This window comes from Rhamphochromis longiceps, linkage group LG9 (assembly GCF_057381845.1).
Source record: "Rhamphochromis longiceps isolate RC_006_pf linkage group LG9, R_longiceps_female_GT1.1, whole genome shotgun sequence".
In the NCBI taxonomy this organism is placed as follows: Eukaryota; Metazoa; Chordata; class Actinopteri; order Cichliformes; family Cichlidae; genus Rhamphochromis; species Rhamphochromis longiceps.
Window position 1 is genome coordinate 17,984,685 of NC_140565.1, and position 15,602 is coordinate 18,000,286.

General features: G+C 42.3%; 1 protein-coding gene across 3 annotated transcripts in view; it reads right to left on the reverse strand.

Moving 5' to 3' along the window:
* The window catches only part of sema5a (sema domain, seven thrombospondin repeats (type 1 and type 1-like), transmembrane domain (TM) and short cytoplasmic domain, (semaphorin) 5A), a 155,390-nt gene that overhangs the window by 10,026 nt on the left and 129,762 nt on the right, over positions 1 to 15,602 (reverse strand). For 2 of the 3 annotated variants that reach the window (XM_085418594.1, XM_085418593.1), the window contains exons 17-19: positions 3,106 to 3,315; positions 875 to 1,045; positions 534 to 689 (exon numbers count right to left, since the gene is read on the reverse strand). In XM_085418594.1, the coding sequence (XP_085274720.1) occupies positions 534 to 689; positions 875 to 1,045; positions 3,106 to 3,315 (537 nt within the window). The remainder of the gene's footprint in view (positions 1 to 533; positions 690 to 874; positions 1,046 to 3,105; positions 3,316 to 15,602) is intronic. The other variant, XM_085418595.1, reaches the window with a different exon arrangement.

The window sequence follows — 15,602 nt, forward strand, 5'->3', positions numbered from 1 at the left end:
GAAACACCACATACAGAGAGGCAAGCAAAAATACCTCATTGACCGGATACAAACAGCATGCAGGAGCAATTTCTTCCATTTGAGAAATGCAAAACTGCTTGTGTAAGTGCTTTCTGCATGGCCTGACAAGACTCATAGGCTCATAATGAAACTAATACGGCAGCAGGATTGTTGGAATGGGTGGAGGGACTGCCCTTAAGTGTAGCACCCGAGTTCACGCCCCCACCTAATCACCTGCCGTACTCAAGAGTCCTTGAGCAAAATACTTATAACCCCAACCATCCACGAAAGCGCTGCCCTGTCGCTGAACCTGACCTCTGACACGAGATGGGTCCCTTAGAGGGATCAATAACGCATTTCATTATCATGGGATTCTTGCAAATGAACTCAATTGCTGCTGTGGGCATATGGTGGTGGGTAGTGAAGAGCGTGTGCGTGTGTGTGTGTTTAAACTTGTGTGTTAGGTCATGCATGATTGCCCAAGATTTTTCTACACAGGAAGGAAGGAAGGAAGTAAGTGTGTGTGTGATCACCTGGTATAAAATTGGAGTCAGGAGAGCACGGCCTGGTCTCGCTGCTGTTTCCTAAGCACTGGTTTCCAGTGGGGAAAAGGACATTACAGTGACGCACACGCAGCTGGGCGCCGCTGGAGTCACAGTGGGACCACTCTGACCAGCTGGACCAGCTCTCTGGAAACGGCAATGACAGCAAACCTCACACACAGCCTGCCCGATGGGTGTATGTGAGTGTGTGTGCTGCACTGGATGAGTATTTTAGTGGTGCATTGGGTGCCCTCTGAGGGGCTCAAAGAAACTAAAGAAAATAAACAATGAGCCTGTGTAGCTGCTTATCTTTAAGGTGTGTGTGTGAGTACCTGGACAAGGCTGCGTGTTGCACAGTGCCTCCTCAGTGTGAAGACCCAGGCAGATGTCCCCACCGTAGGCTGGCAGGGGGTTGCTGCAGGTTCGTGTTCTCATGTAGTGACCCCCTCCACACGTCACTGAGCACTTGGACCACGAAGACCAGCATGACCAGCTGCCGTCCACTAAACCGGGGATATCAGTGGCACATTTTTAATATAAATGTGAGGTGATATTATAAAGGCAGCAGGAAAGAGTCACTAAATTCTGCTGTTTCTGGTTTTCTAATAAAACGGTTGCTAAAAATGAGGGTTTTCATATCTCCGAGTCCTTTACAACAGACAGTTTCAATTGAAGTCACTCTAATCCATTTTGAAACACCAATGATTGATACACACGTACGAGGCACGGAGAACATGTGCTTGTGTCTTGAACTGAAAGAAGCTGGGCTTCACCCAGCTGTTACAGCAAAGGCCTGACCTCCCTAAACCGTTGGAATAACACTCTCTCCTGTGATTAATAAAGATAAATGAAGCATCACAGTCCGCTGCATGGCTTCTCTCTTCGTGTGATGCCAAGCCAAACAACAGACATTTAAAAGACATGAATATTCAGGCTATCAGAGAAGACGTGCTGCATAAATAGGTGGATGAATGGAGAGAACGAAGAGAGGGAGAAATAAAAGGAGAGGAATAAAGAGAGCAATAAAAATGGTGTAATCTTTACACATGAATCACAGCAGACGCAAATATCCTTTGCCAGTCATCTGGATAAAACCTCACTTCATTGTAGCAGAGAGAAATCCCCTTTTCGATTGCTTTTAAAGACTTGGAGATGGCTGGCAGCGCTGTGCAGGTAATTGAAGTTGCCGATGCTTTTTGTCATCTCGGTGTAATTTCTCTATCACAGAGTGACACATAAGTCGATCCCTGGCCCTCGATGACGGATCGTCTCATCTCGGGTGCAGACTCAAGAAAAACCTGGATTCATTTGTTTCCAAAGCAGATGGATTGTAGGCATTGCGCTTTACCCCCCGTCTCCTCTGCTCCTTCACAGCAAACTAACCAAAGGAGGATTAAAGTTGGTCTTCCAGCCTGGCTTGGATACCTCGAAATAATATCTCACTTTGAGAGGGGTGCTAATTGAGTGTGCATTAGTATTCATTGCTGCTCAAGTCGTTTCCTTTGGGGGACAGGAGCGCAGAGCTGTTCATCAACATGTTGTAGCTGTGGTATTATTCCAGTCAACGTCCCAGAAAAAAGTGTACTACGGTACATGTATTAACGCAGTGCAGGAAAATCAAAGCACATTCACCCAACGTTTCACTCAAGGGCCGAGCACCTGTGGCAACCTTCCTCCAGGAGAAACCAAATCAGATTCTCTGAGATCCATCCAAAGTCCTCATCTGAGCTCGCAGCTGATAACAGCTTACCCTATTAGCGAGAATGGTCAAGCTGTTGAGGAGCTGAATGGTGTCTGCTTTCACTGAATGAATTAACAGGCTGTAAAAATAGTATAGATGGCCATTCACTCTCTTGTCTCTTTCGCTTGCTTGCAGCCTGGCAGCAGTTATGAAGACAGATCGCGGGTGTAGAAGACGATGCGCCGATCCGGGCTTTTAGCAAGATAGCAAAGCCGTTCTCCAGGGGGGCTTGATTAATAATCATCCAAGACAACGTCCTGCTTGTCTGCTTACCGCCTTTGCAGGATACCAGGTGTGCTTTATGCCAAACTAAGCAGTGGATTTCCATTTAAACAGCTTACTTTCCTTGTCAGACAGAGTATTCTTTTAATTAGAAAGCTTCCTCTTGCCGTCTTCCACTAGAGGAGTGTCGAAAATGCATTGTCTCAGGGCTTTTCACAACAAAATAAGGCCTCCCATAGCTGGCAGCATAATTACCCAGGAATGTAATTACACAGTGGAGCGCCACAGGGATTGTCTCTTTGATTCTTGGCGTAAATTGAGGTCTTCGTCACACCTCTTATCTGCAACTGATTTCTTTTGTGGTTCCTGATAATTTGGTCAGTGATTTTGTCTTTGCACTTCTTATACATTAATCACACGAAAAACCCGACCACAACAAAAAAGCCGAAGCCCGAGTATCGTGTGGAGGAGTGTGTGTTTAAATGTGTGACTGAAAGTCTTTTTTCTTTTTTTAAATCGATGCATGCCTTTGTTACTATAAAATTAACTGAAATCCTCTCATGTATTTAACTGTACAGAATATGTTTGTGGATTTCTTACCTGGACAAGGGGTAATGTTACACTCTTGGTACTCCTGTGCCGGCCCCAAGCAGGTCTGACCTCCATAACGGGGCTCTGGGTTACTGCAGGTCCTCTTTCTGCTTCGGATTCCCCGGCTGCAGTCTCTGCTGCACTGAGACCAGGAACTCCAGGATGACCAGGCACCGTTTACCGTGTGGCTTGAGATCCTCCCCAGACGAAGCACTTCTCCTAAACAACACATGCAAGTGTGACAAAACTCTCATCAGTATCTAAAATTGTGGTATTGTTAGTGTTTCTCATTAATGAGCACTGCTGTTTGCAGGAAGAAAGCAGATGGCTGTTCTCACTTACTAGCATCAATGTGCGCATCTATTTTCAACAGCAATAAGCGGGCAGAGAGTCAATAACCACTCTTGACAACAGTGTATGTGCCTTTACTATTAGAGTTGGGAGCTACAAGCTTTAGCTCAATTTGTGCTGAAAGAGTCTGGACCACTTCCTGGCTTGTGGTGTTTTTCAATGACTTTCTGCTGTAAAGCAATTTGAGGGATTTCATCAAATGATAGGAGCTTCTAAAGGCTGTCAGTCTTAGTGTGCTGTCTCAAACAATGAGTCAGGAGCACAGATGCCAGTTTATCCATTCCCACTAATGTGTTTGAGTAATGCAGGTAGCATGGATCCAGGAATGCTGGTATCTTTTTTTTTTTGGGTAGGTTAGTCCCCCAAATCTGAGCAAACAGATTTGCTGATACCTGAAGGTAGAGCCGGGCGATAGAACGATAACGATATGTATCGCGATATAACTTTTACTGATAGAGAAATTAAGCTATCCCGATAGACCTCGCTGCTCTTGTCCTCAAAAAAAAAAAAAAAAAGGTCAGCCAATCCAAATTAAGTAGCGCAGAGCCGAACCAATCACAGCCGCAGCGTCACGTCGCGTGACTTGTTACGTACAGCACAAGTGCCAAGCCGCACGTGTGTTTGTTTGGGAAGCAGCCAGCGGGTAATGGAGCCAGCGCGTAATGGAGGAAATGAGTGTGCCGACTAGAAAAATCAACCGAGCGTGACCGAAGAGAAAACAGATGATGGTTCCAATGCCGGAGAGATTGTCGAACGGAAGAGCCATAGAAGTTCCGTAGTGTGAAGGTATTTCGGCTATTTCAAGTCTGACAAAAAACAGAGTAGCGTGCACTGTAAATTGTGCCGAAAGCAAGTCTGGAAATACAATAAACTGGTGCATGCGTCACACTGTGCGCCACGTTATTGTTTCGGTGAAATGAATTTCTACAATACTGTTACTGTTAATTCTACTCTGCAGTGTTTAAATGCTTACATATACACACAGTTACTGTCCCTCCACACATACGACTCGGTTCTGCTTCTATGCCCCAGCTTTGTTTACTTTTTCCCACCGAGGCTTCTAGACTTCTGATTGGCCAACATTTCGGCACGGTTAGGAATCTAGCGCCACCTGCTGCTTTGGCATGTTCATAGCAGCGTTTTCCTTCATTTCTGCCTTTATGTGTGGACGGGATTATTTTTTAAAACGAAAACGGAAAATCTCCGTTTTCACAAATACCCGTGTACGTGTGGACGTAGCCTCAGTCTCTGACTGGAAGCGCTAATTCGTCATTCGGCTTTTGTCAGACTAAAGTAACTGTTAAAAGTGTTTGAAAAGCTCAGCTATACAACAAGGAGAGATTGAGAATTTCCTTTTAGTTCTCAGTTTATTTGATATTGAAAAAAGTTAGTCAGTTTTGTCTGTTCTTCTGTAAAACAAACTAAGATTTATTTTTAGAATTAATATTTTGTTTCTAAGTGGAATTGACAATTTAGTCTGTTTCGTTTGTTCTATTTTGAAACTTAAACGCTTTAGCGGCTGCCTTTTGTGTAGTTTGCAATATTTGCCTTTATTTATCTGAAAAAGTCTCATGTTCCTTAAGTACATCTACCCTGTTGAACTTATTATGGGAAATAAATATTTAAATTAAAAACAAGCTGCTGATTATTTCACATTTTACTTGTGAGCAACGGCACATTTAAATCTTACAAATATAGTTATTTGGCTTATATCGTGATAGATATCGTTATCGCCTGAAATGAAAAAAACATCGTGATATGAAAAAATCTCATATCGCCCAGCTCTACCTGAAGGATGATTATTAATTATAGTTCTTATCATGCCAACTCTATATGATGTCATCAATTAGCCTGTGATGTCCTGTTTGGAAGACTCAAATCTGTGATTTTGGTGATTTTAAACCAGACCAGAAGGCTGTATCTGAAAGTAAAGCAGCAGTAAAACAGTTAGTTGTTAGTCCTACTCTGATTTATTGTCTGTTTTACTCTACATGACACCATCATTTACAAATAGACATCATGCTCTAACAGATAGGGAAACTAGCAATTAAAATCACGAACTAAAAAGTTTTACTGAGGTCATAAATGAAGTGAGAAGTAGTGATTCTCCATAGATTTGGATCCAATTTGTCTTGTTTGTGCAGCCAAAGGAGACGGTCATAAGAAAGATTGCAGATTTAAGGCACTTTGATATTAGCATCACTTTTCATCTTTAACATACAGTCTCCAGTATTTCTCTACACATACAATGCAATTAGGTACAACGTATTAGGTGTTGTAGTCGCTTTAAATCAACAGTATTGGTAATTACCAAAATGTTTTTTTTTTATCATGGTTAATCCACCGTTATGTGCAAGCTCTTAAACTGAAGTAATATTTGTAATGCTAAAATCCAAAATTTGTTCTTATCCATGACTTTTCAAATGCACTAATTTATAAAAGAAACAGAAACACATTAAAGCACATTATGATTTTTTATTTTATTAAGATGCCAAATCACAGTTATTTCCTTGCATCCCTGAAGAGAAAAATTAGTTTTAGTGTTTGAATGCTATGCTTGATTAATTTCTGAGTTCTTAGGGAAGTCCAGCGTGGCGGCTCACGTCTAGGCATAAAAAAATGTGAATTCAATTAGTTGTTTGTCTAATAAATGACACGTATTTATTAGTTTGAAACTTTTGACTTATTTTAAAGTATTTCTTATTTGTTTACTTTTATGACAGGTGCACAGAAAGTGCTGGAAGTTGTGTGTAGTTGCCTTCTTATTGGGACTTTGGTTGAAAAAGGTAAGTCATAAATCAGAAAGTAAGACTCAGGTGCCAAAAGGTTGTCACCAACTGCATCAGTATGTAACCCTCTGGTTTATGATCCAATATCTGTAAAACCAACGGCTGTCAGGGTCCTCACTCATTGCTAAAGCTAATTGGAAAATGGTAACTTGCAATACTAACACGATGACCACCGTAAACACTCCACCTGCTATAATCGGGATGTGCAAAGTCAGTGTGTGCCACACAAAACTCCTAGCATGACTCTGAGCAATGAAACTTTTAAACCTCTACAAACGCACATGCCACCAGAAATCAGCTACACAACATAACCCATGATTTTAATCTTCTCTTTAAAGATGGATTCAGCGAGAGCAGCATGCGCCCCGTCAACACGCGAACACGCTCGCTCATCAAACAACATCACTTGACTACTCTGTGTACTCTCATCTGGAATGAGTCGAATAGATGATTCCTAATGAAATATGAAACCCTAATTTCTACTAAACTGTAATTACCGTGCGCATTAATCAGCTCCTTGCTCTGAGAGAATGAGCAGAATGAGTGGAGAGAGAAAGCTTTTGGCATTTTTGAATGAAAAGAGCAAATTCGTCTGTTCGACTGAACGATAATCACTCAAACATCCGATGGAACTACAGTCACTGACCGAGCGCTCTTTTGATGATTCACTCCTTCAGAAAACTGTGCTGTGATTTTTATATTACTTTTTTTTCAGATAATAATGCAAATCTTCATTCAGTGCCTGCACCGGCATCATTCTGTGCTCCGTCTCGTTTTGCTCTTGCATTTAAATGAGCGCGAGGAGAGCGTATTAGGGCTTTTCACACAGACCGCAGATGCACATCTGGATCACGAATCTTAGCAATTCAAGCGTGAAACCTTCCTTTTGTGTCTGATTCTCCTCTTAATCTTTTGATTTTTCTTAATTATTATTATCTCATCTATTTTGCAGACTGCCTTTCTGTAACCTTCTCTTTCTCTCTTACTTCCTTTGCTATTAACCTCCTCCTACCTTTTGTCTTGCTGCTATCTCTCCGTCCTCCAGCCTGGCCTTGCTGTTTTGTCAGCATTGCTCTTTTCACTGACAGTTATCATGGCGCGACTGCTTTGTATTCTCAGGGAGAAGAGAGTGTGTTTACTTAGTGCAAATCCTCAACCTCTTCATAACTATGGCTGACCTTGGCGGTGCACAGGCTGACTCACCCTGGCGTCAAGATGGTGTGAGTGCTGACAGGCCCGTCAAGGGCTCAAGGCCCCCAGCTCTTTATCGATTCTGAGCAGGAAGTGGCATGGACAGTCCCACCTGGCAGTATGACCCATACTCTTTATCAGCCTTCAGTAGCCCGGTAGACTGGACCACTGCACCAAGGGAGATGGACTGCTTCACATTAATGCTTCTCATATGTGCAAATATGTAGGCACACATTGCAAGAGCGCTGCAGTCAAGACACACATACAATACAAGTATGTGCAAACACAGCCTTGGATTGTGTGTAACCCACAATACAGTATATATACACACACTGCACTTTGCTCCCTTTGCTTGTTTAAGCTTCTTGCCGGGGGCTGCTCTGATGTACTGTGCATATTGTTAACGCTACTTCACAGGAGCTGCCCTCCTGTCGCCAAAACAAACAGCTTGGTGCCCTCCTTATCAAATAGGTAGCGACTGGATCTATCGATCATCACAAGAACCACACACAGCCGTAGAGAATTAATCCTCACTCTCCTGACAGGCTAGGCTGAGCCAAAGCTAGGAAGGACACAGTGCAACATCCAATAGTCCCCACCGCAAAGAAACTAGGACATAAAAAAAGAGTTCCCTCCTCCCCTCGCTGAACCTCACACCCAGCTCAAAGGCAAATTGCACTGTAAACAAACTGGCGAAGTTATGTGTGTGTGGGATTATGGATGCTGCGAAAAAGAGCAATGGTGGATTTGTAAAAAAAGAAAAAAAATTGCGAGGCCGCGCAAACACGCAACGCCGTGCAATCGAATGCACCGTACAGTCAACTGTTAAGACAGAGATGGAGCTGAGATGACATCTGCAAACTAAAAAGACAACTCGGCTTCAAGATAGACAGATGTGAGAGGCAAACAGGTGGAAAACATTTGAAAAAAAGAAACTTTCAGTAGAGAAGAGAGATGAACTGTCAAGTTTTATCAGCACCAGAGTAAACCAAGACCACACTGGGAGAAAAGAGGAGAGGAGAAGTGCTTGTCCCAGCTTGTCCTAGATTCTGAACTGCACATTTACTCCCTATTACTCTTCCTCCCCCTCCGCCTTTACTTTCCATATCAGATCAGCAATGTGTCCCTGAGGAGGGACCCATTTCTTTCAATGTGTGTGTGCCTGCAAGTGTTTAGAAATGTATGGCCATTCGTACATATGGTACGAGTTGTAAAACCATAAAATTAGGGGCTCGGGCTGTTTGCAGCGGCACAACGTGGCCGTTTTACCTGTGCTGTCCTGACGTCTGCCGGGCGATGACTGACCCAGAAACCCCCTAGAGGAACACTCTCAAGGAAGAGGCAATTAAAGGTTTGTAAAAGTGCAATTAAAAAACCCACTCTTGAAGAGCGCGAGGAACGAGTGCACAAGTTCAGAAACACACACACACAGAAGAACATGGATTTAAATGCTAACTTGAAATAAGTAGACGGATTACTGAATGTACTAGAACGGGATGTTTCTGGAATTCACCTAAGTTGAATCCGGGGAGTTTGCCATGTTTTTATGAGGAGGATTAAAGACCCAACTTGCACCTTCAGAGAGCGGTGTCCTCTGCTGAAATACTGTCATCCCTACTTCCAGGTTTGATCACAGACTGATTTATCGGACTGAGGAGGTTTTATTCACGCTCTGTAATATTTAGGCTTACAAGGATACAAGGACTAAAAGCACATTATTCGACCTCCAGCATGTATAAACCACATTTATTTACTTTGTAGTGTTTGCAGGGTTTAACGTTTAAAGGGATTTCCAGGAGGTTAAACTTTATGGCTGAATTTCAGCGCCATTAACTTCATATCGTATTTAGTTTTCATCCCTGCCAACGTTTGAAATCCAAAATTTGAACCACACTAACAACCAACCTTGTGCATTTCACAGTGCCCATGCGTGTTTTTGTCTTTTTTTCTGAGGCTTTGATTTTCTGACAAGAAAGCTCTGCATTGAATCATAAGATTTGCAGCTTCTGACTGACAATTTGTCTTTGAATGTACCATCAAGGAGAGTGCTGGCAATTGTCTGTCTCAAAGTGCAACAATAAAACAACTATGACAAGAAGATTAGGGTAACTACAACTTTTCTTCAGTATGCAGGTTTCAGGTTTCACTTTTATACTATGAAAACAATTAACTGAAATAAACACCTTGTTGGAAGGTGAAAAACCTGAAGTCTGTAACTCTATGGCAGACTTTGGAAAACAACCATCCATCCATCCATGCATGCATCCATCCATGCATCCATCCATCCATCCATCCATCCATCCCTTTTAGCTTCTTCAGGATACCAAGGCATTCCCAAGTGAGCTGAGTGTGTCCTGGATCTGTCCTGCAGTGTCCTTCTGGCAGCACATGCCCGAACATCCCACGTAGGAGGTACCCAGAAGATATCCTAGTTCCTCCTGAGTAATTGAGCTCCTCAAATTATCTCTAAGATCGAACCCAGACAACTTATTTCCATCATGTGTATCAGCAAGCTCATTCTTTTGGCCACCAAAACAAAAAGGTACAGCATCAAAATCACAGAAGACGCCACACCAATCCATTTCCCTAGACCTCAAGATACTAAAACTCCTCCACATGGGTCAGCAACTCACTCCTGATCCATTCCTTTTCCAACTAAGAGCCATGGTTTCAGACTTGGAGGTGCAAATGTACGTCCCAACCCTTTCAAATTCAGCTGCAAAACACAAGCAAGCTGGAGGTCGTGGCTTGTTGAAGCCAAAAGACCCACGGGACTTGCAAAAAGTAGAGAAGAAATCCTGAGATAAACTGTCCTCCATGCTCCAAGTATAAGTGACAGCAGGCAGCCCTGTGTCCAACACACACCGGGACATATATGAAATATACATCTTATACATAATTTACCTTTTTATGTTCTATATAAATCGTCTACTGACGAACATAGTCTCACAGTTGGTGTTCTAGCTCTCTTGACCAGATTTCTGTTTTGAATACAGCAGAAGGAGCACATATGAGGAAAAGAAACTCAAGGCCAGCTCTTTCCATTTATCACTCCTGCCAATACAATCACGAGAAACACAAATGTTCAGCTGGTTCTGCTGGCTGTTCTGGTGGACATCAAGCACATGGTTGTTGTATTTTAAAAAACTAAAAACACAGCCAATGCAACTCTCTATGATGGCCAACAAACAGTGTAAGAGGAAACTTATTTCTTTACCTGCACTGAGGAAACTTGCTACCATCAAAGAAAGATCCTTCTCCCTGATAATTTGCCTGGCTTTCTGAGGTAGCAGTCAGACCAGATAAAAAAAAAAAAAGGGAAATAAAGCTGAAAGTGAATCAATGTCAAGGCAAAGAAAAGCCCATCACTGAGCCTGAATGTGAGCACCCAAAAACTTTTCTTTTGTTGTTAAGCTTTATTGTTGAAAACTGTTTAGACGGCATTGTCAAAACCTTCGGGTACGATGTTTTTAAGAGCTTAGAGCCATGATTTCATGCAGACATGTTGTAGTGGCTTTCTGCCAAAAAGTAAAAAAAGGTGATTTTTAAAAAAAGAAATTCTGACAGGTGGTGTTTTTTTTAACCGCTTACTCTGGCTTCCTAATTTTGTTGACTCTAAATCACAAAAATTTGTGCCGCTCTGTAAAGCGCTGGGGCCGAAGGTGAAACAGGCAGCGTGTCACTGGTATCCCAATCTTACCCTGCAAATTTGGTGTCAAGTTAATTCCAATTAGGTTATGAACTTCATCTGACAGCAATCTGGAGGAGGGCACGGGTTACGTGCTTAGGTGAGGCATGACTGACAGGCGTACAGGGCGGGATCTTGCAACTAAGGCGACATCACTTAAAAAGTACACGGGAGCGTCACAATTTAAGCCATTCGCTGCCGTAGAGACACACGATGCAAATGAAGAGCCTCTTCCTTAAATGGATCAACTTATTACAGAAAATGAACACAGTACTCCACAATGACAAGCAACACAGGCCTTTGGAGGGGTTTTCGTATTTACATACCTCATTTACATAAGCATTCAAACCCTTCACTTAGTGAATGGTTAAAACATCTTTGGCAGCAATAACATCCTCAAGTTTTCTTGGGAGTGATACTACACACTTGGAACAGAAAGTTTCTCTCATTCTTCTTGGCAGAATCATTCAAGCCTGTCCCTGCTGAATGGGGAGTGTTGGTGCACAGCCAATTTCAGGTCTCTCTAGAAGTGCACCATTGAGTTCTGGTCCAGATTCTGACTGGCCGAATCAACAATATTTTCCGATGATGCTCCCGAGTTTCCGCATGGTTTTAGGCTGTTGGGTATTTAGAATGTAAACTTTTGCTTGGTTTTTATCTTTTTTTGCATCCATTTTTCCATCTGACTAGTCTCCCAGTCACTGTTACAGATTCCCACAGCATGATGCTGCCACTATTGAGCTGGTACTAATGAAGTGATGACAAGAGCATAGTTTTCGCTACACATGGAATCGCGGCGGAACAGTTAAATCCTTCTTTAATCAGAGCAGAGGATCTTGCTTCGCATGGTTTGAGAGCTGCCTTTTGGTAAACCCCAGCAGGTTTTCACATGCCTTTTAGTGTGGAATGGCTTCTGTCTGCCGACTCTACATGAAGGCCTGATTGGAGTAGTGCTATAAGGTTCTTGCACGCCAACAAAGGAACTCCGCCCATTAAGTCGGACGTCAATAGCCATTGCTGGGACTAAACTCTTCTTCAATTCCCAAACTCATACAAACACTGTGGTATCAAAAATGACCCAAATTCTTCTATCTTTAATAAAATAAAATGATCAGTGTGGCTGCTCTCTCAGTCAACAGAACACCTATGATGATTCATCCACAACACGAGGTTAGACATTAATGTGCTGCGTGGTTTTGATTACTCGCTATTAAAAATTCCTGATGCTCAGCTTTGTGTACCGATTCAAATCTCAGTTAGCCTCAGAGGGATTCTTTTCAGAAGCATTCAAATATTTGCTGTTTGGCAAACCACGAGTCCATAACCTATAGATACACCGTAAGATTTTGAAAAACTGAGTTTAAAGATGCGATGCACGTAAACGGTGCTAATAAGAAAGCAAGAGAAGCTGACAGTAATCACAGATTATTTTTAGGCGCTTGTTTATAACAAATAAAACGAGATACAAGTGTTCTTGAGCAATTTGTGTGCTACAGAAATGTGCCTTGAAACAATATTGCCTCATAGGTCTATTTTTTTAACCTCCTGGCTTGAGTTTCAGTTTCTATGCACTAACAACTGTGCACCAGTGCACTCTAATCAAGTCAAGAAAGACCAAAATGGATCTATAACATTTCATTGCTATATTCACAGAGCTCCTCTGAGTCTGAACCCTGAACCTTCTTGCAACAGGTAACAGGTCTAATCGCTGCTCGATGCTGCTCGTGTAAAGTCTGTGTTTTCTGCATGCTTGCGTGGGTTTTCACCAGGTACTCCATCTTCCTCCCACAGTCCACAGAAATGACAGGTATATTGGCAAATCTAAATTTGTCATAGACATGAATGTGACTGTGAATGGTTGCCTGTATTTCTGTGCTACCCCTGCAACAGACTGGCGACCTATCCAGGGTGTACTCCACCTATGACAACTGGGACACACTCCTACGCCCCTCCAGGATCCTAAACTGGATAAATGGAAGATGGATGGATGGAATTAGATATGAAGCTTATGTGCAAGTTAAGTAAAGAAGATCTGTAGTCACTCATCTGCCTGCATCCTGGATTCTTTGCTGCTAGTCTCTTCATTACATTACTACCACTTTCCCACGCTGCCAATCTCAGTACTGACGTCTTTACTCTAGTCCAATCATCTTCTTGCCTGCCTTCTTTGAGCCAATCAGCTTCCACTCTGCGTGGTTTAAATCTGCGCTCTCTGTCATTTTCCTTCCACCTCATCCAGAAACTCAGAGCTCAATCCAAACCTCCACCTTCATCTTCACCACCACCAGTGTCCAGGGTCCTGTCCTAAATCCTATTTAGGGATTCCACTCTGACATGATAGGTCATTAGAGACTAATCACCAAATACATTTATTTCTCTATCTCAATGAATAATATTCAATTCTTCCAAATGATCTCGCCTCGCTGAAACAACAGCTGTTTTGTAGATTATTGTTGGTTCTCAGGATGTCGCACTCTTTCTCCATCTCTCATCCTTTGTGAAGACCTTCACGTCCTTACTTTATTCAGCAAAATAAGGAATGCATTCAATCTTTTTTACTATTTTGTAGCAGTTTCCCATAGAAACAGGCCTCTCAGGTACCAGATGTATGTGTTGTATAACTTTGTCTCTAACTAAACTGTGCGCTCTGTTGTTGGCTCAACTACTTTTACTCTTTTTGCTTGACAGAGTAACAGCCACATGAAAAGGGAGCATTGAGTGTAGGAAGAGAGCAAGAGAAATACCAAAAAGACAATAAGGACACTGGGTTGGTTGTCATCCGTCAGAGTCGTCCCTCAGCGCTGTCTTGTGTCTACTCAGTGCCTGCTCACGACATCCGTGCACAAGAACTAATCTCTCGTCCATGAGAGGGCCCTGGCCTTGATACCAGATCAGCTGAAGTGAAACACATCAGGCTGCTGACAAGCCACCGTTTCTCCCTGGGATAAAATGAAGCCATCACTCACCAGCACAAGCTAGCAAAATTACAAACTCACAACCTTCTTTCATCTTTACAGCACTTTCTTTTGCCTCTGCCTCTGGCTTTGTGTGATGCAAATGATAAAACATTTAAAGCAGCAGTGGTATAATCAAGCTTAAAAGCTTTTTTTTTTTAGCTTGATTATACCACTGCTTCACATAAAACCAGCCTGACTAACTTTTAACCAATTCACCACATGTACAGATTGAATTGCACAAGAATATCTGTTTTATCGACATATGGCTTTGCAGAAACCGTCATTTAAAATTAAAAGTGCAGTGGGCTGGCCTGTGGCAGCACAGACAGCGAGTAATAGCTACGAAGTCTTTTACATTAAGCTGACTAATGATAGAAAGCGAGCTGGTTTCAATCCTTGCCACAGTGGGAGGGTTATTTCCAGTTTTATGTCAAATACAGGTGGCTGCTTGATTGGTGAATAATTGACGGAACAAAAAAACACCGCCCCCGAACACAGAGAGTGCAGTCACAGTCCTGAATGGCAAGCAGCCTGATATCTGGCAAGACTTAAAGGGTTGTGTTGTGGTTTCAGTCTGTTCAAAAATCTGAGAAAAAAGCAACACAGTAAGGAATTACAGAAGAAAGAATGCAAGCAAGCTTTATTAATTCCACATAGGTTGTGTCGTGCTGGGTTTTGTCTACCCCTATTTGTGGAGCATACATGAAACCAAAGAGGGCATGCCTTCTCATATATTTGAGCAATGTTAGCAGCTCTGTCTGGATTTTTATTGGTTGTGGGAAAGAAACCCCAACCAAACTTAAACATGCTCCGTCACTCTGTGTTCCTCCGCCACTGCCTTGTTTGAGTTTTGGACGAAATGGATTCTGGGATATTGCATTTAGTCATTTCGAGCTGATTGGAGACCAAAACAGCCAATCAGATTTTTTGCATCCGAGTCTGTGATAGGCTGGTTTTAGTGCACAAATATAACGGTGTACTGAAAGAGTTGAGCACGCTTGGGCAGAAATGTTGAGAGCGCGAGCAACACGTTGCGAGCAAGCGCAAATGCAAAAACTGAGTGAGGGGCTGCTTTTGTGTGTGTGTGTGTATGTATGGATAATAGCAAACACTGAAATACATTTTTTTGCACGCAGCAATGAATTTTGTTCACTCAAATTTAGCTTTTCTTCGCTCAAAATAAATTTCTCCTCAAAATGCAACACTTGCAGCTGCAAATTTTTTTTTTTTTCGTGCGCTCAGAATAGTGGCACAAAAATAACGCCATAAAAATTCTCTAGTTTCAAGATTCACTGTGTTGTTCTTACTGAAAGTTCCTATATCTTACTGAAATGTTGCTCTGTAGCTTATTGTGTCTTATTTTAAGTGCAATGAGATCATTTTGACTAGAAATAAGACAAATATACTTGGTAGCCTTTGAGTTTTTGCAGTGTATACTGGAATGCAATAGCATTGCTTTACTCCTTTGTCCAAAAATGGATCAGCTACTTGCGGATACTGAATTTTAATTATAGAAGTGGCACTGTGGTT